At 42.4% G+C, this 24,690-nt stretch overlaps 1 protein-coding gene across 6 annotated transcripts in view; it reads left to right on the top strand.

Annotated features, from left to right (window-relative positions):
* The window catches only part of ACOX3 (acyl-CoA oxidase 3, pristanoyl), a 65,079-nt gene that overhangs the window by 13,286 nt on the left and 27,103 nt on the right, over nucleotides 1–24,690 (top strand). For all 6 annotated transcript variants that reach the window (XR_012158736.2, XM_073342625.2, XM_073342626.2 and 3 more), the window contains 6 exons: nucleotides 668–742; nucleotides 3,099–3,188; nucleotides 5,426–5,569; nucleotides 7,746–7,834; nucleotides 23,559–23,655; nucleotides 23,944–24,126. Coding sequence is in view for 5 of the 6 variants with exons in the window: in XM_073342625.2 (XP_073198726.1) it covers nucleotides 668–742; nucleotides 3,099–3,188; nucleotides 5,426–5,569; nucleotides 7,746–7,834; nucleotides 23,559–23,655; nucleotides 23,944–24,126 (678 nt within the window). In the remaining variant the exon portion in view is untranslated. The remainder of the gene's footprint in view (nucleotides 1–667; nucleotides 743–3,098; nucleotides 3,189–5,425; nucleotides 5,570–7,745; nucleotides 7,835–23,558; nucleotides 23,656–23,943; nucleotides 24,127–24,690) is intronic.

The raw sequence follows: 24,690 nt of genomic DNA, 5'->3' as shown, positions 1-24,690 counted from the left end.
TCCATTAAATGATCTATTTGACTGATGATTTCTTCGGCTATATGGCCAGCTCTGCTACTTAGTACCAGCTGTGGTTGTGATTTTGTGACGTAGATAGCTGTCCAGCAGGAACTGAATTACGACCACCAACTGTTTTGTAATTAGAACAGCATGAGATTGTAAAAGCTTTCAATTACTGCTGATCTGGGATAGATTTGCTGGCCAACTTCAGAGTCAGACCCCAAGTCATTTAAAACCAAACTACGTGCAGTGAGCTAGTATGTTTTCAAAGGTTTTGCATCCCTAAACTGGGCTTTTGCACCTGTAACTACAGACGCCAGTGGACAGTGAACCCACTGAGTGTTGCGTTACAGCTGCCTAAAGCTGGGCTTGTCATGAGGAGCAACGTCTCCATGACCCATTCCATCCTTGGCCTCTCTTCTGTATAATGCAAAGTGTGTTCTGACTTCGTATGACATTCAGTCCAGTGCAGAGGAGCTAGCACAAAGCCAGATCACCACTTTAAGCCCCGAAAATAGCGTTTAAGTGAGACGTAAGTGTTGGATGCGTCTGTTGGCCCCCTACTAAGGGTGAATGTCATGCTTAGTGATTGTTGTGTTTATTCAAGCACTCTTTCCAGCATTTTGACAGAGATTTCACAGTCATCTCTCTCATTTTCTGTTTTCAGGTGTTTGGTGGTGCAATTGCGAATACTGGCTCTGAAAGGCATCAGGAATTCATGAAACAAACCAGCAACATGGAGGTAATTTTGGGGTAACTCTTCAGGGTTGGGTATTGTCATGGTTAAGGGGCTAGCAGCACCTCTTGGCCCTTTTTGATCTCTGAATGCAGGTGTTCAGCCCTTCACCATTACCTGACTCGGGGTGGAATTTTGCAGTTCTTCCACTCTTAGGGTCTGTCCAGTCTGCAATAACAGGGTGTGACTGCAGCTCGAGTAGACCTAGCTTGAGTGCCAGAGCAGTGAAACCACGGTAGTGTGACACAAGCCTGCCCAGAACTCTAGGTAATTTACTCATGGTGCTAGCCTTGAGCTAGTGATGTTAAAAGTAGGTCAGAAATATTTGCTTGAGCTGCAGTCATACCCTGTGATTGGAGTCTAGACATATCATTAAACTGGGGCCCGGATACAAACCACTTATTACCCTGCAGGTCTGACTGGATCTCAGGCACCTGCATTTCCACCCTGCCAGAACCTGTGACTCGTGATATTGACCAACAGACTTCTTAAAGCAAAGTATTTTTATTTAGCCATTAGAACAAAGCATTAGAGAAAAAGGTTATTTTAAGACAGCCAACATGTATATTTACTCTCATCTATTCTTCACTTCACTACAAGTTAAGCTTTCTCTTAAGTTTCAGGAACAGAAGTGAACCAACTCACATTCTGAGTCCTAGCCAGCCCAGATCCACCTTAGTGTCTGGCTCTGTTAATCTGCCTGACCCATCCTGTTTATGCTGTGTCGTACTGGCTTGGGTGCTCCTCAAGGAGGGGCTGGAGCCATTAACGCTACTTGCTCTGGCATTGTCCTTAAGGAGATTTAAGATTACACTGTTAGAGAGAGGAGGCCTTCTATTCTATTCACCTTTCTCTACATTGGCAGGCTCTGCCACCCAGTCAGAGCCCTAGGTTGAATTATCCATTCCATTCCATAGTCCAGAAACATCACACTAGTGACAGATCTAGATACAGTATTAATTATTGTGAAAGAGCACTCCCTGTTTATCAGAGGCATTTTATTTTATTTCATTTTTTTCCCTTAGGATGACTAGCATAATGAAATCGATACTGGCAAAATTTTACTGCCACTAACTTGAAATACTATGTGATCTTTTTCTTTCATTCCTTTTTTTTAAAAAAATGCTTATTTATTGATCAGCTCATGTTATGTAGCAAGTAGTTGATTATGTAGATGGGCTCACTGTTAAACCAATATGAATCCAATTAGTGACACAATTAAAGACCCTTAGCATCAAATAGAGCTTAGCGCTTTGTATCTGTTGCAGTAGTTTTGCCTTAGGTTTCAGTTTAATCTTTCCACCTTTTCGAAAGGGCTCTCAAACTGAGTGGTGTTGTGACCTGGCACACAGGGTTGCAGTGAAATTTGGCCCAGGGACCCCTCCATCATGCTGGAGGGGCAGCTGGGTCAAACCTGAGTGGTTCTTTGACTCCACACACCAGGTCCCAATGCTTGGAGCAGGAAGCTGGGCCCAGCTTCATGGGACAGTAGCCAAGCCGCTGCTGTGGACTGAGTGCGGTGCGGGCTTGCTTTCCAATCACACCCCAATCCAATTGTACTACCCTGCCTTTTTAGGATGCGCAAGAATAAAGATAACAGGCCAAATATAGCCCTAGTGTAAGGGAATGCAATTCATTGAATGCAGTAGAATTGCGAGCCGGTGGACTTCGCACCTTGCTAAGAAAAGAATTTACCCACTCTGGATTTAGTCTGAGTTTACCCCTTCCAAGTGTTTGCATTATTGACAATTTTTCAATAAAACATAGACAGCCTAATCTTTTTCCAAACTAGCTGTCCCCAGTGCTTAATTTGTAATGAAAGAGATACCAGGGCTCAATCAATAAGGTGCTGAGGGTCAAGCAATTTTTCATATTCATAACTGACGCAGGAAGCTCAGAAGTGCCAGGGCTATGAACTGCCAAGCCTAAAGATGCCGACGCTCAGCCCTGGCATAAATTAAGCACTGGCTGTTCCTATGACTTCCCTACAGAGAGACTGACCCACCATTCCTGTCTTGTAGGCAACAGTTCCTTCTACTCAAAGAGGCAGTCCCACTTTTATTATATGATGGGTGTAATTAATAATCTACACCTGCCAGTATGAGTTAGCAGCTCCCTGCAGGATTACAACACCTGCCAGAAAGATGGCTCAGTGGAAAAGCACTGCCACCCTATTGCAGGAATTGTGCTGGCTTACAAAAGGGATGAATTTGGCCCAATGCAACCTCCTACTAAGCAGCTGGATTTTTATTAACTCTCATTTTTACAGCAATACCATATTGAGTAACACTCTTGACTTTTAAAATGTTTGAGTTACCGTGTTAACATTGAGTTGATTTGCACCTCCTGATTCACGGTTTAGATTTTTGGATGTTTTGCTCTGACTGAAGTCAGCCATGGCAGCAATACCAAGGGCATACGGACAACTGCCAGATACGACCCCAGCACACAGGTCAGTCTGTAACCTACAGAAGTGACATTTGGTACTTTATTGTTTACATTCTGTTGTGACGTTCCTCTGGCATTATCTGAACCAGTGATCTGCTAGGTCACTCCAATCCTCGACTCTGGGAGCCAGCCTTATCCTGCTCCACTGTGAGAACCCCCACTCCTGGGCTGTTCACGCACAGCCTCTAGCATGTAAGCTGCTCCCAGCATATGAGTGAGCACTTTTGACCAGCCACTGCTTGGATTGTGCAACCGAATGGCAATATCTCCAGTCCCAGACACAACACTAGGAACCTCTGTCTTGCAATGTCCAGTTATGCCCACTGGACGCTGCAAGCTTGTATGAAAAGAAATTGATATGTACCAGGCTTGTTATCCCAAGGGGAGTCTCTGACACATTTCAAACCAAATGCACTGCTTAAGGTAGAATAAACAAATTTATTAACTGCAAAAGATAGATTTTAAGTGATTATAAGTCAAAGCACAACAAGTCTGATTTGGTCAAATGAAATAAAAGCAAAACGCATTCTAAGCTGGTCTTAACACTTTCAGTGCCCTTACAAACCTAGATGCTTCTCACCACAGGCTGGCTGGTTGCCCTTCAGCCAGGCTCTCCCCTTTGATCAGCACTTCAGTCACTTGGTGGTGGTGTCTGTAGATGTAGGTGGCAAACGTCTCTTCCTTTTATCATGTTCTTTCTTTCCTCTTGACTTTGCCCCCCCACCCACTTCAGGGTCAGGTGAGCATTACCTCATCGTAGTCCCAAACTTACCAAGGGAAGAGGGGTGACTCAGTCAAGAGCCCAACCAATCCTTTGTTGCTGCATGGGCCAGTGTCCTTTGTTCCTGTGAGGCTGGGCTGAGTTTGTCCCATACGTGCCCTGATGAGGTGTGAACTGCCCCTCTGTTCCTGGAGAGTTTTGCCTGGCCTTATTTTAAGCCATGAGGACACATTTTCAGCCTCATAACTATATACATGAAATTATAACCTAGAACATTACTATAATAACAATGCTCAGTGCATCATGAGCCTTCCGAAAAGACCCGACATGACAAACTTTGCATTGGATACCACACAATCATGTTATAAGGATGAACATGGGGGTCCGGGAGTTCCCCCAAGATACAGAGTATCACATCTGTTATAAAGATATCAGGCCAAAATGATTCTATGATTAACAATAATTAATACTTTGCTCATATCTAGCACTTTTTAGTAGTAATAAAGATGCGTGGAAACTGGAATTTCCATCCCACAAAAAAATTTTGCTTTTAAAAAAGATTAATTCTGAATTGGAACAAAATGTCAGATACGTGAAATTTTCCCTGGGAGGGACATTTTCAGAAAAATTCTGTGTTGGAAGAACCAAAACTTTTTTTTTTTTTTTTTAATTTCTGCTTCCAGCTCCCGAAGCAGCTGGCTCCGTGGCAGCCCTCCAGGGAGGCTGCTCAGAAGCTGTCCAGCAAGTTGTACAGTCTCAGATAAAATCCATCTTATTTCTGTGCATATGTCTATACAAGCTGCAATCACACTCAGTGATTTCACTGTAGACATATCTTGTATGTCATAAAGTGGCTCTAAAATATTAAGCAATGGGAATTAGGGATTGAAAACATAAGCACAGTATATGCCATTAACTAGGCAAAAATTCCAGCTTGCCCTTCACTGGGCCTCCATATTGGTGAAAGCAAATGATTGCAGATATATTTTTCTCTGTTTAAGTCAGTTAGGCAATATAACACCTCATGTCCCTCTCCTGCAATCAGCTCAGTGACGGAAGACTTGTCCTCACATATAAAGTCCCATTGAAGCAAATGAGGTCTATGGGGTGAGGAGCACATTGCAGAATAGGGCCTGATATCAAGATGCCTGATTATGCCCAAATGTCAGGAGCGTTTTGCATTCACAAAAAAAAAAAAACCCAGAGACCATTGTGTGTCTCCATGGCACTCCCTCCCCTCCTCATGTTATAAGAAAGTTGAGAGGCTGAATTTTAGGCCTCAGGTTGACAGTCGCGCTCTTGTTCTGCCCTGACTTTTCCCTAGACACATGTTCTAGAATAAAGCTCAGCCCAATAGATTCCTGTCAAATTCACTTTCATTGTTGTGAGCATGTTGGATCGAAGTACAGTATGAAATGCTGGCAATTTTCAAAATGTTACAGTGGCAGCAAACAAAAAGAAGTGATGGATGTACATTGATTTGTATGATTTAAGACTTCCCCCTTTTTGACTGTTTGTAGAAATTTATCATCAACACTCCTGATTTTGAAGCTGCCAAGTTTTGGGTTGGCAACATGGGGAAAAATGCCACTCATGCTGTCGTCTACGCCCAGCTGTACACTCCTGATGGGCAGTGCCACGGATTACATTCCTTTGTTGTGCAGGTGAGAAAAGAGTACTACTTTATGTTTTTTTCATGTCACTGTATTATGTCCATTAAGCAATTTCTGTAAAAATGTCTTTAACATTTTCTACCAAACTTCAGTATTTATTTGATCACTGTGCTTTTGAGGCAAGAATACAGTCGAATTAATAGTAGCAAATTGCTATAACTAGAAAGTAGAAATGAATCTCCATATTATTGCATCACACATGCAGTTTGAAAGAGCCTACAAAGTGTGAAATACTTTAGATCAGGAGCTCTTCAGAGCAAAAAATGTCCCTAAGTGTTTGGAAAGCGCCTAACACAAACTGGACAGATATATAATAATAAATACAATGAGAATAAGTGAGGGTATATGTTGGATGTCATGCATGTCCAAAGCCAAACAGTAGAAACACTTCCATTGTTTTCAGTGACCATTAGATCAGGTCCTGTTTTCTAATGAGGATCCTCATCACTTGCACACTGCACCTGCATTGACTTCTGTGGATCTCCCAAAGGGGCCAAAAACATGGTAATTAATTCTAGCATCATTTTTTTTGAAATATCAGATTTCTGGGATGAATGAAGTGGGGATAGATTTTTTTTCAATTGTTTTTTGAACATTACATGTATGAAGCAAAAAATGGAATTTATGGAGTGAGTTGTGACGTTTCAAGTGGCAGCATGTATTGCAAGTGAAATGAAAGACAAACACTGGCTTTCCAACTGTGACATACTACTAGACTGTGCCAGGCCACTGCTAGTTTATGGCAAGGTAGAACCTGAGCATATAATGTCAACTGAAATGTGTATGCAGGATGCTACAAACTGCTGAAATTCCAGCTGCTTATGTCATCTTGGACGACAGTGGGATTGAACCAGGGACCTAAAAGCTCAGAGAGCGAGTTTTCTATAACTCGCGCTAAAGAATCAGGGGCTGTAACAGACTCACGTTGTCTGTGATTTGGGCACAGAAAGGGTTGCCTAGCACACACTGATCAGTGGGTTACCCTTGCATTTGGAATGTAAGCACTGATTGAAAACAGTTCTTTGACATATTTGTGAAACATGATATTTTTAGAAAACATTGTCTTGCAACATCCACTGTGGGATGACCTTCCCTACTGGCTGGTCATGGATGTCATCTTGTAGCGCAAGCCTGCTGTAGTTAGTAGTGCCCTTTGGTCCTTGTGTGACCACAACAGAGGGAAGAGAGAAGGGCAAGCCTAAACCAGGAAGAGATGATACTTGTAGCAGGGAGAGGGAGACCTCCTGGGGCTTAGTCATAGAAAAGTCAATGTAAAGGAACTTCTGGGCATTAAACATGAAGAAATTTTTTTTAAAAATCAGTAAACATAAAAACCCTAATGTGTAAAGAAGGTTGTTTGCAAAAACAAACTAAATACAAATGAATGGTCTAATCCTATGGGCTCTGCATTAGTTCACATGCTGGGCACATTTGGAGAGTTATCTATGTAATCTTAAGGGCTACCAAATTTTATTTTTAAATGAAAGCATGGACTTTGCAGAAATTGATCACGTTCTCATGGGAAAGTTTCCTCCTTGAAATGGGTGAGCCAATTTTTCAAGCCCTCTCTTTCGGGTATCAGTATTTGTTCTGATCCTACAAGCCAATCTGCATGGAAGCAGGGTTCCAGCCCCAGAGATCAGCTTGCAGGATTGGAGCCATTTTCAGTAGAAAACTTGCAGAAGCAGTGGCAAAGCTACACGTATTTAAACGAACTGGGTTGCTGACCAGATGAAACACGTCATATATCTCTGGGAAAGGCAGGACACAATTAGTACATAAAGTTAGTCAGTTTTGTTGATTCCTGTTCCTGTCCACATAGACCAAAAGAAGGTTTTCATGCTAATTGTGATTAGAAGATTCTTCTATATAGATGCACATTTGGAGCATGATAGTGTAATTAGTGGCATGTTATCAAAGAAAGTGAAAGATTTCCAAGTCACTTTCATTATTGAATTTATAGTATCCTGGACGAAAGAGTGTGTTAAGCAGAAACTATATCCAAGACTGGATTCTATTTATCTGTATTTGGAAAAATAGTGAGGGGTTTTTTTTAAAATGCTAATAACAAAATAGATTGGGAGTACTTTTCACTGTTTGAAAGGATTCCATCAAGAGCTTTAGTTTTCTCAGGACTAAAATAATGTTTCATTTAATTTGCACATAGATTCGAGATACAAAAACGCTGCTTCCTATGCCAGGGGTGATGGTGGGTGACATAGGAAAGAAACTTGGGCAGAATGGTTTGGATAATGGGTAAGTCAATAACATTTGAATGAAGAAAATCACTATACTTATATTGCTACTTATAAATAAATGGTGCAAAAGTGCTAAATCTGTTCCATGTTTCTGTTGAGGCACGTACTTACTGTAAAGATATTTTGTTATTTACAAAATATAAACTGAAGATCCTTCAGTATTCTCTATTTTAATACCCACCATTGCTTTTCCATTCTCTAGCTTCTACAGAAGTAGATTTGTTTTGTACATAGCACCATTCATACTCTGTGAACATCCAAGTGTTCTAATAATAATATTAATATACACTGTACTTACCCAGCAACAATTACAATGAATGAAACAAATAGTCACATGTAATCGCAAATTATGTTCCCCAGCTCTCTGGGCAAGAATCCTTACTTAACTGTCTTTCTGGTTTCTGAGCCCCCAGGGCACACCTAAGGAAGGTGAGCAAGTCTATAGTTAGCCAATATATAGGGTTAACCAAGCCTCCCAGTCAAATTCACCATCTTGTTTAGCCTCTCTGATTCCTAGATAAACTCCCCTATATTAGAGGGTAAGGTGGTAAAATTTTCTTCCAAACATCAGCTTGATGCAGGGGACTGTTGGCCAAATAGATTTCTTTCCATATAGTCCAAAGAGTCAATACTCCCTATCACACAAAAAGAACATATTGTAGAAACTGAGCCAAGGCTGATGTAATCCGAGTTAAGTGCGGATGACAACCAGAAAAATTGTGGGCTCCTTGTATTTCCTTACCATCTTAATCATTATTTACAACAGCTAGAAAGAGACTTGCAGTAATGAAAGACCATCTTGGCCCATATATCAAAAAACTTATTCTTAGGGATGGCAAATCTGAAGGGATGAACATTTCTGGATTGTTAGGGACAGAAGATGAGAAAAATCAGATCTACATGCTGAAGCTTCCATTGAGCAGATGGATGGATGCCAGATTCACCAGGCTACAGCAAAACACCATTCACATTGTTTTCATGCTTTTCCTTCCCTTAGTGGCCTAGTGATTAAAGAAAACAGTTGGCCCATTATGGCAATCTGCTGTGTCACTTTACACAGGTATTGAATTAATAGGGAAAGGCGTGATTAACCCCTAAAGTTACAATTAAATACCAAAAAATCCACAACTAGTGTTGCACGTACAATTTAACACACCCTTTAGCCACCAGCTCACCTACTTTTTTGGATACCTTCCTTTGCTCTTCTGATATTTTTCTCATTATCCGCTTGCTCTACAGAAGTAGAATGTGGATTTTCCACAGCAAACTTAATCAAAACAAGCCCAAGCATGTATATTCAGCAAAGCACACTCCTGGGCTTGAAGTAGATATGAGTTAATGGCTCAGCGGTAGACACTGTTGAGGGGGGAGAACTAGGAACACACACATTGGTGGGCAGAGTCACACTGAGCACTCAGAAACAACAGCATGCACCTTTGGTGGAGGAGGACTAGAGTAATGCTGAAATCTAGGTTTCAGACCTTAGAGAGACTATCCATAATAACATTTAGATATGAAAATGTTTATTTCAGTGTGAAATAAGTGACTACGTAGTCTCAGACCACTGGTGGCAGTGGCATTTTAACTCCGACCAAAGCAAGGCAGAGCAGGATTAATGCAGGGACTTTAGGGGCTGTAGCCCAGGGCCTCGGGCTAAGGGGGCCACGCAAAAATAAATTCATAATTATATACAATTCAGTGGTCTCCAACCCACCAATTGCAATTCACTGGTCAATCCTGGAGCCTTTGCCAGTCGATCGTGCTCTCCGGGCCGCTAAAAGTCCAGCGGAACAGCAGGGCTCAGGCAGGCTGCCTGCATGCCATGGCCACACGCAGCTCCTGAAAGCAGCCGGCTGCTGGCACATCTCTGCAGCCCTAAGGGGAGGGGGAGTTCCATGCGCTGCCCCCGCCCCCAGCACCATCCCTGCAGCTCCCATTGGCCAGGAACCGGCCAATGGAAGCTGTGGAGACAGTGCTTGCAGGCGTGGGCAGCTCACAGAAACACCCTGTCCCCCTACCCCCAGGGGCACACAGAGACATGCCAGCAGCCAGCTGCTTCCAGGGGCAGTGTGGGGCTATGGCAAGCAGGCAGCCTGCCTGAGTCCTGCTGCACTGCCAGCCTGGAGCCACCTGTGGTAAGTGCCTCCCAGCCAGAGCCTACACCTCAGAATCTCCTCCTGCACCCAAACTCCCGCACCCCTCACCTTCTCCTGCACCCCAATACTGTGCCCCAGCCTGGAGCCCACTCCTGCATGCAAACTCCCTCCCAGAAAGAAACTAATATAACAACTCTTCTAAGGTAAGAAGTAGGCTATTTTGAATTCTCCATGTTTTAAGATGCAAATGTAACCACAGAATGGGTTTATGTTAATTAAAAGGCAAGCTTAGTATAGCGTTAATAGCCTCGATGCCATAATTGTGATCATCTTGTTTTAAATTAGGAAAAAGACTTGTATACAGGGGCCTCACAAAATCTAATAGCCCTGGGTCTATAGGAGAGTTAATCTGGTCCTGAAGCAAGGACAAAACTAACCATATAAAATGAAGTGAGAGTCAGATGCATTAAAAACAAGAGAATAAAGATGAGAAACATCAGCACATCAGTCCAAAACAAAGCAGGCAAATATCCCACCACCAATAATATTTCATTTTAAGTTACTTGAGAGAATGAGGCCACAGCCCCAAAATTGGGACAACCAAGCTAACTTTTCAGAGAAAAATATCTGAAATTTTAAGCAGCTATGGATGAATGATTCCATTTTCTCCGAGCCTGTTTTCCAGTACTCACAGCTTCATTAATAGACTCTCTCCAGGCATCATTGCCCTCCAGGAAAGTCCCATAAGGCAGACCATTTGAAGAAATACAGGGTGCAGGGAGAAGAAATACAATAGGAAATTCAGGTAGATTTCCCTCTAATAACAACATGAAGTCAGTTATTTTGAGCTCTTTCTTGTTTTCCTTCTTTCTTTCCACAATACTTTTTTCTAATGATTCCACTTGTTTTTTGAAATGTAATGCATAGTTGCGTATGTACCACAAGCTGCCGTCCAGCAGGTGGCATTGTTGTATGTGTCTAAATAAACTGAATGGAGTAATTCAGCTTCGCATTTATGCAATGACACTGAAATTTATATTTGAACTGCAGAATAGTTTTTAAGTACAGATCCACAAACACAGAAAGCATTTAATCTGGCGTGTGTGTGTCCATAATGTGTGTGCATCACTGCTGAAACAGTAGATTATTTTATAGATATTTGTATTCTAAAATCCTGTGGCCCTGTAGACATTTTTTCATTACGCAGTTTATTTTCAAGTGTATGGGCAGTAATCAGTACTTTGAGATAAAATGCATACAGTACATTTAGATTGGAAGCCCATGCAGTACATTAGAAGAAAGAAATAGCACACACCATGCTTTGTAAATGTCATGAGACAGTCCCCTACCTTGGTTAGGACATCTGCTAATTTAAAATAATTGTGGATATTCTAACCACTCTTTCAATTTGCTTTCCCTAACCCCCCTCTCTCAGGCTAATGGGTATAAGTTATTTTTTATTAGTTATTTATATTATGGCAGTTTCTAGGAGCCAGACTGATGGACTAGAACTCCATTGTGCTAGGTGCTGTACAAACACAGAACAAAGAGACAGTCCCTGCCCCGAAAAGCTTAAATATAAAACGAGACAACAGGTGGATATAGACAGACAAATGGGAGAGTGTAATGGGGTTGGCTGCCTCCCGAGTGTCTCCTTGGGGCTCTGAGGCACCCTGCCTCGATTTCTCGTTCTTTCAGGGCTCCTCCAAAAAAAACCCACAGTCCAGAGGTATAAAATACAATTCCCCTCCCGGAGCGTCTGATTTATGAAGTTTTTATACCATTTCTGTTGGCCCTTCAGGCCCAAACCCTTTCCCCTGGTGAGGTGATCCCACAGCCCTCTCCCCAGGGTCTCTGATTAGATTCAGGCTGGCTTCTTCCAGCTGGTTGCTTTATATTCCCCTAATTCAGTTCGTCCTGGATAGGCAGCACATCCTTCAAACACAAAATAACTGAAAATTCATTTCATTTCATTCATTTTCTGACAGCATAACCCACAGTGGCAGAAAAGCTGCTGGGATGGAGGTCATAGTAGAGTAAGGCACCAGCACATCAAAGTCTGCTAGAGTCCTGGAAGCCGCTGGTTCTACACAGAATCCAGCTGAGGGAATAGGTATGGCCAGGGTAGCAGATTCACTACATCTGCTGAGCAGCCTCTGGAATATGGGTTTCTTTGGTGCTTCAACCAAAAATTAAAATTGCTTTCCAGTTGTGGAAACCACAAAGGAAGGCGAATGCTGACCGTCCCCAGGAGATTAAGCTGCCCCTCTGCTGCCGGGGGTTGTAGTGTGCATCCCAGGTAGCAACAAGGGTAAATTTATTCCTAACCCTCCCAAATGTTGTAAATTGAATAAATCATGTCACATCAGTAATGGCTGTCTGTATTTGGATGTGTGGGGATCGGAGATGAGGGTTCACAAGAACCGATCCTTCCCACTGCCTGCCCACACACATCTTGCAGAGCTAGCACAAAGGTCTGTTACAAATGCAGCCTGGGTAGTCAGGGGACTGGATGAACTGCTTCCCAGAAGCACATGAAGCCCCAAAGGGAGTGGGGAGGATGTGACCTGGCCTTCCTATACCAGCTTGCAGAGCAGGCAGGCTATAGTATTCTCAGTGATGCGGGTACATATGGTGCAGTCCCCGTATACCAGGCTTCATAAGGAGAGAGTCCTCCCTGAGGCATACACCCTCCCTGACTCCCCTTAGGGTGGTACATCACCTCCTACTCAGGACAATAGTTATATTCCACAATATGCTTCTTAGAAGGCAAAAGACTACTTAAGGGAAGTTCTTGTATGCTGTAGTTTCCAGTGTGTGTGGAGATGAGAATGGGGCAAGTTTCACCCCTAATATGCAGTTACTTAAAACTTTACTATGTTTAATAGATGTTGCCAGCTATAAGAATGCACACACAAGGCCTGATTCTGATCCCATTTCTGTAAATCCTCCATGGAATTCAGTGGAGTTACACTGATGTAAGACTGTCGGAAGCAAGACCAGAAGCAGGCCCATAAGGAAAGTGATGAAGCAATTTTACATTCTGTTCTTGAGTTTTGCTACTGGAATAGAAGGGGCTAATGCCAAGATTTTTAAAAACAAGTGCCTAAATTTAGGCTCCTAAATACTCATTCATATTTAGTTACCTATTAAGGACTGGTGTGCGGGGAGAAATTGCAGAAATTACAGGGTGAAATTTTATGGCCTGTGTTAAGGAGGTCAGACTAGGTACATAATGGTCCCTTCTGGTTTTGAAAACTATGAATCGATTGGGTTGCTTGGCCGAGGTTTGGTTTCCTGGTAATGTAGACCTTGATGTTTTTATTAGGGGTTGGGTTTTCAAAAACACCCAAGGGCTTTTGGAGCAGAAGTCCCATTGAAAGTCATTGAATGGACTACTCTGTCTGTCTGTCTAACAAACTCTTATAGACCCCCCCCCCATCCCTGTAGTACATGAACACCTCACGATCTAAGGGCACATGGTTTTTGAAAACCTCTCCCTAGAAGCCTAACTTTAGGCACCCATTTAAAAAAAAAAATAAAAATCAGGACCTATTTTTTTAATCTCTTTTCTTGTCTACCATTTACACAACATTTAGTGCATACAAATTACTGTGCAGTATTTAAAAAAAACACATTCTGCACATTGCAGGCTTTACATTCTTTCCTCCCAAGTTATTCATCTTTCTCATTCAGTAACATAATGTAGCCACCAGAGGGTGTAATTGCTTCAGAGCCTCAGTCATGCCTTAATGTTTGGAGTAGCATAAAAGTATCCGCCTGTTACTAGCACTGAGTGTGTGTTGCTTTGCTGCATTCTGTAAATGGAGATCGTTCAAAAAATAATAACTGGGCTTGTGATATAGATCTAGTCAGGTGCCTCCTTTCTGGTCACCCACCAGACTGCTATGGGGAGAATCCAAACTTCTGGGTCCCTGAATGCTTTAAGCTGCCAGGGTCTGAACAGAGTTCAGAAACTGCCACCATCCTGGGGGCCCTAGGTACACTGTTGGGCTGCAGACTTTCTGTCTGGCATTCCCTTCTGAGAACTGCTCCAGCGGCCTAACCTGTGGGCACAATGGTGGCCCTTCATACTCTCCCATACTTGCACACACCTCTCTCAGAACTCCACCCCAAAGGTGTTCAGCTCCTGGGTTACAGTTTAACTCTGTGTTGATTGTGAAGCATTTAACACAGAGACACGTTTCACAAGTGTGACACATTATTTCTTGTTTACTTACTGTATAAATCACAGGAGAGCTCAGAGCATATAGAATGTAACATCCTAAACCCCTCGCTAACTCACCCTGTGCTTGGGGGTCTCTTGCCTCATGCAACCCCTACATGCTGGGTTGTTTCTCTCTCCTCCACAACCAGAGACAAAATGGCCAAACACCTCAGATAGGTCAACTCCTGTCTATAATTCTTAACCCTCTTTGTCAGGAGATGTTCTTGCCAACTTTCCCATCTGAGCAAAAACCTCTGCCAAGTGACTTTGTGGCCAAGGCAACCTCTCCCCTGCTAGACTAATTCTGCAGTTGGGAGCCAGTCTGTTGTCTATTCTGCAGTTGGGAGCCTGTCAGAGCTATTACATTTCAGTGGGCAAACATTTTAAGTCCGTTACCTTTTGTTGTTCTTTTGTCACCAGCCTTTAGAATTTCAACCCAACAGGGAGGCTAACAGACCATAGAGAAGGCAAAAGGCTGCAGCTTCAAAATGGAGTTTGCAGCTAGGTCAAGATAAACAGAATTCATAAATTGTACAGACAGATTCCCCAATTGTCATAGCTTGTGACCTCTTTTTGCTTCTCTGTAATATATAAGAAAGGTGTAAAAGGAGGAGTTTGGGAGGAGAGAATTTGGGGGTGGGGGTAGTAGGACAGCATGTATTTCTTTTTTTTTCTGCTGGTTTTTCACCTTAGAAATTGAGATTTTGTCTGCTTGGAAGGCTCTATGGCTTTTTCTACAGTAGCAAAATTGCCGATTCCTGAAAATGTATGTCAGCAAATGATTGTGACTGAACCCAGTGCAGGTTCAGCTATAACCAAGGGCAAACTATGTTTAGTACCCTTTCCGAAACATATGGGTTTGGTTGGGTTTTTTTGGGAGGAGGGTTTTATTAACACCTATTTCATTTCAATGACAGACTAAAACTTTGGAAAAATACAGTGTGTTAATGAGTCAACATCCACTTCACTGAGGTGTGAGCTCTCACCATATACGACATGCTCCGAGATATTCTGGAGGTTCTCTAGAAAAATTGTGGCAGGGCAGACACAATGTTCCTGATACTCCCCAATATATAAAAAAAAAAAAAAAAAACCTATCAAAGGAGGTTTCAGAGTAGCAGCCGTGTTAGTCTGTATTCGCAAAAAGAAAAGGAGGACTTGTGGCACCTTAGAGACTAACCAATTTATTTGAGCATAAGCTTTCGTGGGCTACAGCTCACTTGACAGCATCCGATGAAGTGAGCTGTAGCTCATGAAAGCTTATGCTCAAATAAATGTGTTAGTCTCTAAGGTGCCACAAGTACTCCTTTTCTTTTATCAAAGGAGGGTAGGTCACCATTTCTTGCTTTTTGCCCGTTCTGTATATATTACAGCTCCCCTCTGTGAATCTGTTATACCCCCAGCTAGGAAGACTTTGCTCTTCCATTTAAGTTGTAGTAGCTGATGCTTTTAGTTTTGGAAGTCGCCCATTCAACCCCCAGTGTGTCGGCCAAGATGGCAGCTGTCACGCAAGCTCACATCCTTCGTAGGCCCCTTTTAAATCCATTATTATTTATTTATTAGTTGTATTGCAGTAGCACCTGGGAGCCCCAGTCACGAACTAAGACCCTACTGTGCGAGGCACTGCACAAACACAGACCAAAAAGCTCAAAATCTAAATCTCTGATGTCTTGTGAAACAACGTGAGTTTGCACTGACTCTGACTGGCTGCTCACAGTAATAACAGTAGTAAAGCAAACAGATTGAAATATCTTAACGTGTTAAACAACTTAAAAACAGTCTACATGAAGTTTTACAAATTTGAACACACCCAAGTCGGGCAGTGCCAAAGCTGCCGTTCTCCTAATAACCCTGAATCACACACAGCGTGTGCCCTGTATATTTTAAAGTCTCCGTTTAAGTCGAACTAGTTGCTGTGCAATGTGAATTATTAATGTTCTCCATCTTCTCTCTCAATTCTTATTTTATACTTAAAAAATAACAAAAATCTTAAACAGAACCTTCCTGGAGTGCACAGCCTAAGCTGTGATCGTAGCCCTTGTCCAGATTGTCTCTGCAATTTGTCGCTCCCGCTCATTTTGGAACATCTAAAATTAAGCCCCCTGCCCTGCAGTAAGCTTCCCACAGCCTCTTTCCGCACAGAGTCTCACCAGAACCAGTGTGGCTCTCTGCATACGCAAGGGTCCACCCACACAGAGCTCATTGCAGGATTGGGCCTTAATGTAAGCACAGTGAGGTGGGGGTCTGTGTCTTTTTGTCTCTTCCATGAAATGCCTGGCACAGTTATAGCTACTATAAAATGAGGTGGGTGTATTAACATAGCTACTGTGTGTTACTGTTAGAGATGCAAGCTTCTACTTTTGACTGTGGCAATATGGCCTAAAATGCTTCTTTAAAAACTTTTCCCCAGCTTCCCGGCACCCTTCCCGGCACCCTCTTCAACCTCATCCCTTTGTGAGCTTCCAGATTCCAAAAATGTGTGACTGGTCTTTCTGTCTTCTGCAGGCTTTCATCATCCCTCTATGCCCCCTGTTCTGCCCTTGGTCTACTCTGCCTCTAACGTTACTTGATCATTGTGCCCTGTAACCATCACTGATCCCCAATCTTCCAATCCCATCCCCATGCCGGCTACATCTGGCTAGGAGGATTAAAGGAATTGCCACTTCAAAATTCTCAAGATAGTCAAAAACAGAAGCTGGCCATCAAAAGAGATCTGAGTGGGTTTGAAATTCCCTAAAAGCACAGTCTTGCCATCTGCACTGCAGGTAACAGTTTATTACTTTAGTACTGGCAAAGGGAGTGTGCTGCTTTTCCAGCTGCTCACTTTTATCCATGTTACTGAGCTCCAGATTAATGATTGTAGCATGATTTAAGGGAAGAGAGATTAATTTTGCTTGAAATATTCTCCGCACCACTGGCCACAGACCTGACAGAGAGGCTGCTGTGGGATTGTGACTTCACCCTGCCTAACTGATCCAGGCAGGAATACGTGTAGCCCAGTTATGCATCAGTGATGAATGCAGGTGAATGGTGGAAAACCTCAGAGTACTAGATTTATAACATTTCCTGTGTATATTATTTGTAAAATATTGTATGTGGGACACTGATTAGCAATGCAGCAGCACTGGGACACTGTCAACCCTAGATCCCTGACATAGAGGCTATTGTGGGGATGAGACTGCCCTTCTCAAGTGGGAATGCAATGCAATGATAATGGCTGCTGAATGGTGATGGGTGAAATAAGTTTGGAGAGCAGTATATTCATTATTTTGTTGGGATGCAGTCCAATGTTTAACACAAGAAGTAAGGCACAATTTTTTAATAGTGCGGGTGGAAGTCTAAATCAAGATGGGATGCCTTTATGGAAGATTTGCATTAGCCAAACACAAGTTGGGCTCACTACGGCAGTTAATGGGGTAAAATTTGATGGCCTGTTGTGTTATACAGGAGGTCAGACTCGATCTAGTGGTCCCTTCTGGTCTTAAAATCTGTGAACTTGTCAACTTATCCATGACGAAGAACACATAACCAGAGGCAGACCCCGATGGAATTATCCCAATAATGTATATTTACAGATAAGAGCCATCTGTCAGAACACAAAATGAGTCGAGCCCTGATCACACTAACTGCTCTGGAGGCCACAGGAAAGGTGGATTCCAATGTCACCACTACATGTACCTTGCCCATTGCGTAGGTTCTTGTGTGCTCTTCCATTCATTTAAATGGATTTTCCCCTAAACTTGTTGACAGATATGATCTGTGTCTGTTTATTATGTTTTCTGAGAGAATAGCCATTCAAAATGTGATCTATAACTTTATGAAATCTTATTTATTTTTAATATGTTCCAACATCACCTTCCAATTGGTTTGTATGGTTAACTATAAAAAAAATAAGATTTTAAAAGCATAACAGTTCTTGGAGAACTGGCTGTAGTTTCATAAGCCCATCCAAATCCAGAGTCCTAGATGTGTCTGCTTTTATTTTCATCATTAGTCTTCATAAACAATAAATCTCACTTCTTCAGTCACGGTAGTTGTCAGTGGATTTGTAAATTATCTTTCTGCTCACTTATTCAAGCTTTTTAATGGTTTTACCATTTGCTATATGTATTTATTTAGATATTAGCTGAGGAAAAAGCAGTAAATATGTAACCCATAAAGTATAATACCGAGAAGATCAGTTACTGTTAAGCGAATGTAATTTAATTTTCTGGTTCACTAGTTATAAGAAATGTGCTGGTATGGATTTTTTTTCCATCAAGGTCATTCTGGATAATCTTTTATGCAGTATAGAAACAATGAAACAATACTCTGTATGTCTGGCGTTTTGCTTTTGTAGCTGGTCCGTTAAGAGCACTCACTACAGCAACACGCAACTTATTTTGTTATTTCTTTTTTTGCTTCTTAGAATTAGTAGGTGAGAATATTTGGGTAATTTATATTCTCATATAAATAGCTATACATCTTCAGTATGGTGTTATAAAAGAGACTCGCTGGACTTGAAATTGAGTATTAAAGGCTCAGAATGTTTAAATGAGTAGCTTTACACAAGTGTATAGTCATACTGAAATAAACAGAGCTACTCACATAAGTAAAGTTATTAGCATGCATAGGTATTTGCAGAATTGTACCCATATGCTAATTTTACACAAATCAGATTGGTTCTGTTTACTAAACTTTTAATATTGAGGCTGGATTTTAAAAGGGTCATGTGACTGAATGCATATCAGGCTTCCAATTAAGATTGAACTAATAGAAAGTTCCCTAGTAGTGAAATTTAGCAGAGTATATCAGATTTATGAATGGAGAAGTGATGCAAGCAATGGAATTGTCCTTGGCTTCAAAGCATGGTTTGAGATACTAGTTTATTGACCATCACTTTTTAAATCACTTGCTGCCTGAGGCATCTTTCTCCAGGTAGCAACTGCTGCCTCTAGGCCTGCTCCTACCTCTCCACAGGTAATGATGTCAGAAGCAACTCTTAAGCAGGGGTGGAGCTTCCTTCTAGAATCAACAGCCATGACTGTGATAGGTCTTTTGCTCACCCTGTCCCCCATTTTTTTTTTTAGAGAGAAAGAAGCTGGACTGGATGAGTCCATCCCTGAGATTGGCTCAGCTATCTCAGATGGTTTCACTTATGTTTTGCCAAGTCCCTGCTCACCTCTGTGGGTGGAAACTAGCTGTTAGCCTCTAGGACTTGCCCTCCTTCTTGTGCTCGCACAAGGAATGCAGGTAGCTCATATAGGGACGTAAGGGGTATTAAGAACCTGTGTGGGTCCATGAGGTAGGTTACAGTCTTCTCCACCAAAATTACTACTGGGGGTATTGTCATTCACTTCAGTAGGACAGCTCGCAGTAGTAATAAGCATTACATCCCCCCAGTAAGTATTTACAAGAGGAGATCCTAGTATCACAGGCATGCTGTGGTTGTACCTAGCCTGTACATTTTGTCACTATCAAATATTAGGCGGGGACAGGCTGTTGGGGATTTATTTTAGCTTTGATGGGTTTATTTCGGGGTGGGGAAAGCAGAGGGTTGCATATAAACCAAAAGATCTTTTATCTTTAAAAAAACCCACATTTTTTGTAGAGGATCCAAAACCATTGTCCAAGATGGATTTCTGTAAATATTGTACTTGACTCCACCACCCTCACTCTCACCGTGTAGTACCTTACTTCTTAAGTAGTCCCACCAAAATCAGTGAGTCTATATGCAGAGTAAGGATTCAAGAATCTGATGCTCAGTTAGTCTGCACATTTCAACCATTTGTATGAGTATATATTGCTCAGTCAAGAAATGCCCTGTATCTCTGAGGCAGAATAAATACAGTATGCAGATATGTTTCCTTGGAAATTACTCATATTTTTAAAGTACATGTAGCATTGTAAAGCTTGTATAATTTATTGATGTAAAAGACCTGGCTCTCTCGCGTGCTATTAAATATATTTGCCTGTATTGGCAAGTATGAGGAATTTGCTTTGATTATTAATACAGATTTTCAAGCAATATTAGATGCTGAGATATTCAGAAATGGAGCTGCTGTTATGATACTATGCCAGCCCTTATTGTCTAATTGACTGAAAATGACTAGTACATGATTTTCTGAAAAAGATGTGTCCTGTTTATGTAGCTTCTATCAATATTAATTTCTTTTTAAGATGCTACATCGTATCAGCGAGCAAAAATCATAGCTGGAGCTCCTGTACAATAATGCCTTTTTCCAGTTCCCTTTCACTGTGTTGATTCTATATTGTCATAGAATCATAGAATATCAGGGTTGGAAGGGACCCCAGAAGGTCATCTAGTCCAACCCCCTGCTCAAAGCAGGACCAATTCCCAGTTAAATCATCCCAGCCAGGGCTTTGTCAAGCCTGACCTTAAAAACCTCTAAGGAAGGAGATTCTACCACCTCCCTAGGGAACGCATTCCAGTGTTTCACCACCCTCTTAGTGAAAAAGTTTTTCCTAATATCCAATCTAAACCTCCCCCACTGCAACTTGAGACCATTACTCCTCGTTCTGTCATCTGCTACCATTGAGAACAGTCTAGAGCCATCCTCTTTGGAACCCCCTTTCAGGTAGTTGAAAGCAGCTATCAAATCCCCCCTCATTCTTCTCTTCTGCAGGCTAAACAATCCCAGCTCCCTCAGCCTCTCCTCATAACTCATGTGTTCCAGTCCCCTAATCATTTTTGTTGCCCTTCGCTGGACTCTCTCCAATTTATCCACATCCTTCTTGAAGTGTGGGGCCCAAAACTGGACACAGTACTCCAGATGAGGCCTCACCAATGTCGAATAGAGGGGAACGATCACGTCCCTCGATCTGCTCGCTATGCCCCTACTTATACATCCCAAAATGCCATTGGCCTTCTTGGCAACAAGGGCACACTGCTGACTCATATCCAGCTTCTCGTCCACTATCACCCCTAGGTCCTTTTCCGCAGAACTGCTGCCTAGCCATTCGGTCCCTAGTCTGTAGCTGTGCATTGGGTTCTTCCGTCCTAAGTGTAGGACCCTGCACTTATCCTTATTGAACCTCATCAGATTCCTTTTGGCCCAATCTTCCAATTGGTCTAGGTCCTTCTGTATCCTATCCCTCCCCTCCAGCGTATCTACCACTCCTCCCAGTTTAGTATCATCCGCAAATTTGCTGAGAGTGCAATCCACACCATCCTCCAGATCATTTATGAAGATATTGAATAAAACCGGCCCCAGGACCGACCCTTGGGGCACTCCACTTGATACCGGCTGCCAACTAGACATGGAGCCATTGATCACTACCCGTTGAGCCCGACAATCTAGCCAGCTTTCTACCCACCTTATAGTGCATTCATCCAGCCCATACTTCCTTAACTTGCTGACAAGAATACTGTGGGAGACCGTGTCAAAAGCTTTGCTAAAGTCAAGAAACAATACATCCACTGCTTTCCCTTCATCCACAGAACCAGTAATCTCATCATAAAAGGCGATTAGATTAGTCAGGCATGACCTTCCCTTGGTGAATCCATGCTGGCTGTTCCTGATCACTTTCCTCTCATGCAAGTGCTTCAGGATTGATTCTTTGAGGACCTGCTCCATGATTTTTCCAGGGACTGAGGTGAGGCTGACTGGCCTGTAGTTCCCAGGATCTTCCTTCTTCCCTTTTTTAAAGATTGGCACTACATTAGCCTTTTTCCAGTCATCCGGGACTTCCCCGGTTCGCCACGAGTTTTCAAAGATAATGGCCAGTGGCTCTGCAATCACAGCCGCCAATTCCTTCAGCACTCTCGGATGCAACTCGTCCGGCCCCATGGACTTGTGCACGTCCAGCTTTTCTAAATAGTCCCTAACTGCCTCTATCTCCACAGAGGGCTGGCCATCTCTTCCGCATTTTGTGATGCCCAGCGCAGCAGTCTGGGAGCTGACCTTGTTAGTGAAAACAGAGGCAAAAAAAGCATTGAGTGCATTAGCTTTTTCCACATCCTCTGTCACTAGGTTGCCTCCCTCATTCAGTAAGGGGCCCACACATTCCTTGGCTTTCTTCTTGTTGCCAACATACCTGAAGAAACCCTTCTTGTTACTCTTGACATCTCTGGCTAGCTGCAGCTCCAGGTGCGATTTGGCCCTCCTGATAACATTCCTACATGCCCGAGCAATATTTTTATACTCTTCCCTGGTCATATGTCCAACCTTCCACTTCTTGTAAGCTTCTTTTTTATGTTTAAGATCCGCTAGGATTTCACCATTAAGCCAAGCTGGTCGCCTGCCATATTTACTATTCTTTCGACTCATCGGGATGGTTTGTCCCTGTAACCTCAACAGGGATTCCTTGAAATACAGCCAGCTCTCCTGGACTCCTTTCCCCTTCAAGTTAGTCCCCCAGGGGATCCTGGCCATCCGTTCCCTGAGGGAGTCGAAGTCTGCTTTCCTGAAGTCCAGGGTCCGTATCCTGCTGCTTACCTTTCTTCCCTGCGTCAGGATCCTGAACTCAACCAACTCATGGTCACTGCCTCCCAGATTCCCATCCACTTTTGCTTCCCCCACTAATTCTACCCGGTTTGTGAGCAGCAGGTCAAGAAAAGCGCCCCCCCTAGTTGGCTCCTCTAGCACTTCCTAGAGTTGTTCTTGTTGATGTTGATGTTGGATATTTGATCAAATTCAGGGCCCTGTTGTGCTAGGGATTGTACAAACACATAGTAATAGACAGTCCCTGCCCCAAAGAATTTACAAACTCAGAACCAGATTCTGATTTCCTTATTTATATTAAGCAGTATTTTACATCACGAATGAGGCATTCAGTTCAATGGTATTATTTGTGGAGTAACACATGATTTGACCTGAATATGAGTGTAAGAATCTGACTCAAAATAGACAAGATAGACAAAGGTTTCATTGTCCCCATTTGTATATAGAGACACAGAGTGAAATAGCTTGCATAAGTCCATGTCTAGTGTCTTAACCAGAAGACAGTCCTTCCTCTCATTGCTCTTCTTTCTGCAAAATCTCTTTCTTTTAAAGATAATCACAGGACATGATATTTTAAATGTTGGCTGGTCAAATAACTCAGCAGAAAAAAAATACAGGTGCAGTCAGTGAGGGTCTTTCCTGGAGGCGTCATACTTATTTCGAAAAACCAAAACAAATTTAACATAAGAAATAAAAAGAGTAACAGAAAACGTACCCAGCTTGCGTTTCATAGAACTTTTTTATGTGGAGACCTGTATTCTCGCAGGCATCCTCCTCTCTGTGGCTGAATCTGACTCTAAAGTGGTGTGATATTGTTTTCAGTTCACTGTTGTGCATGAAATCTTCATGCAGCCAGCCGTTAATGCATCATGGCCATCTGTTGGGGCATATACCCAAGCTATGTCGTGAAGCATCTTCCTATTTTATTATTAATATAGTTATTTACTTGAACAGGTTTGCTATGTTTCACAATGTCAAGATACCTAAAGAAAACGTTTTGAACAGGACTGGAGATGTCACAGCTGAGGGGGTATACATCAGCTCATTTAAGGTATGCGATGAACTGTATGTGCAATGAATCCAGTCTATCAAATATGCTATGAAGGAATTGTTTGTATTTTTTTTTCAAACCTATTAACTGCTCCCTTCTATTTTCAGATCTGAATGGGGTTTTAGTAATGCATTGGCCATTAAAGTCAATGGGTGCTAACTCCTTGAGTGAGCCTTTGAAAGTATAGCATTTGGCATAACTACCACGATTCTGATGTTGCAGGCAGTGCAATTATGAAGCTATGGAATGGCTGAACCTGCCCATTTAGTGTGTCTTTTATTCCCTCAGGATCTCAAGCAGCGTTTTGGCGCATCTCTTGGGGCTTTGTCCAGTGGTAGAGTTATGATCATAGGCATGTCTGTGGTTAATTTAAAGCTTGCCTTATCAATAGCCATTCGCTTCTCAGCCACACGCCGTCAGTTTGGACCAACAGATGAAGAAGAAATACCAGTCCTGGAATACCAAATGCAGGTACTAACTAAATCTACAATATGGCATTTCATTCAAATCTAGGCAATGTATTAAAATATAAAGCCAGATCCTCAGCTTAAGTAAATCAGCATAGCTGCATTGAAAGCAATGAAGTTACACTAGCTGAATGTCTGGCCCTATAGAGTTCTGAAGGCTTGATTCTCAGTAAGACTTGGTTTATACTACCAACTTCTCTAGCCACACCCCTGACCACATAGTTATACTGACGTAACCCCCACTGTAGACAGCACTATGTCATTGGGAGGGCTTCTCCCACAAAGATAGCTACTGCCGCTCGGGGAGATGGAGTACCTAGGCCAACTGGAGAATCTCTCCCGTCAGCACAGGTTGAATCTTCACTAAGCACTAGCTGTTGCAGCACTGTAAGTGTAGACAAGCCCTTAGGCCCCTTTACATCAATCTGGCAATGTAAAGAGGCCTTAAAGCACCCACCTCTCACTGCCAGAGAGGTGTAAATCGGCTTTGTGTAAATAAGAATCAGACCCTGGAATACTGAAACCCAAATATATTATTGAGCTCTTAGAAGCACTTTTCTGACATTGG

The sequence above is a fragment of the Lepidochelys kempii genome, chromosome 4 (genome assembly GCF_965140285.1).
Source record: "Lepidochelys kempii isolate rLepKem1 chromosome 4, rLepKem1.hap1, whole genome shotgun sequence".
NCBI classification, from domain to species: domain Eukaryota; kingdom Metazoa; phylum Chordata; order Testudines; family Cheloniidae; genus Lepidochelys; species Lepidochelys kempii.
This window is presented reverse-complemented; position numbering and strand designations above follow the sequence as displayed.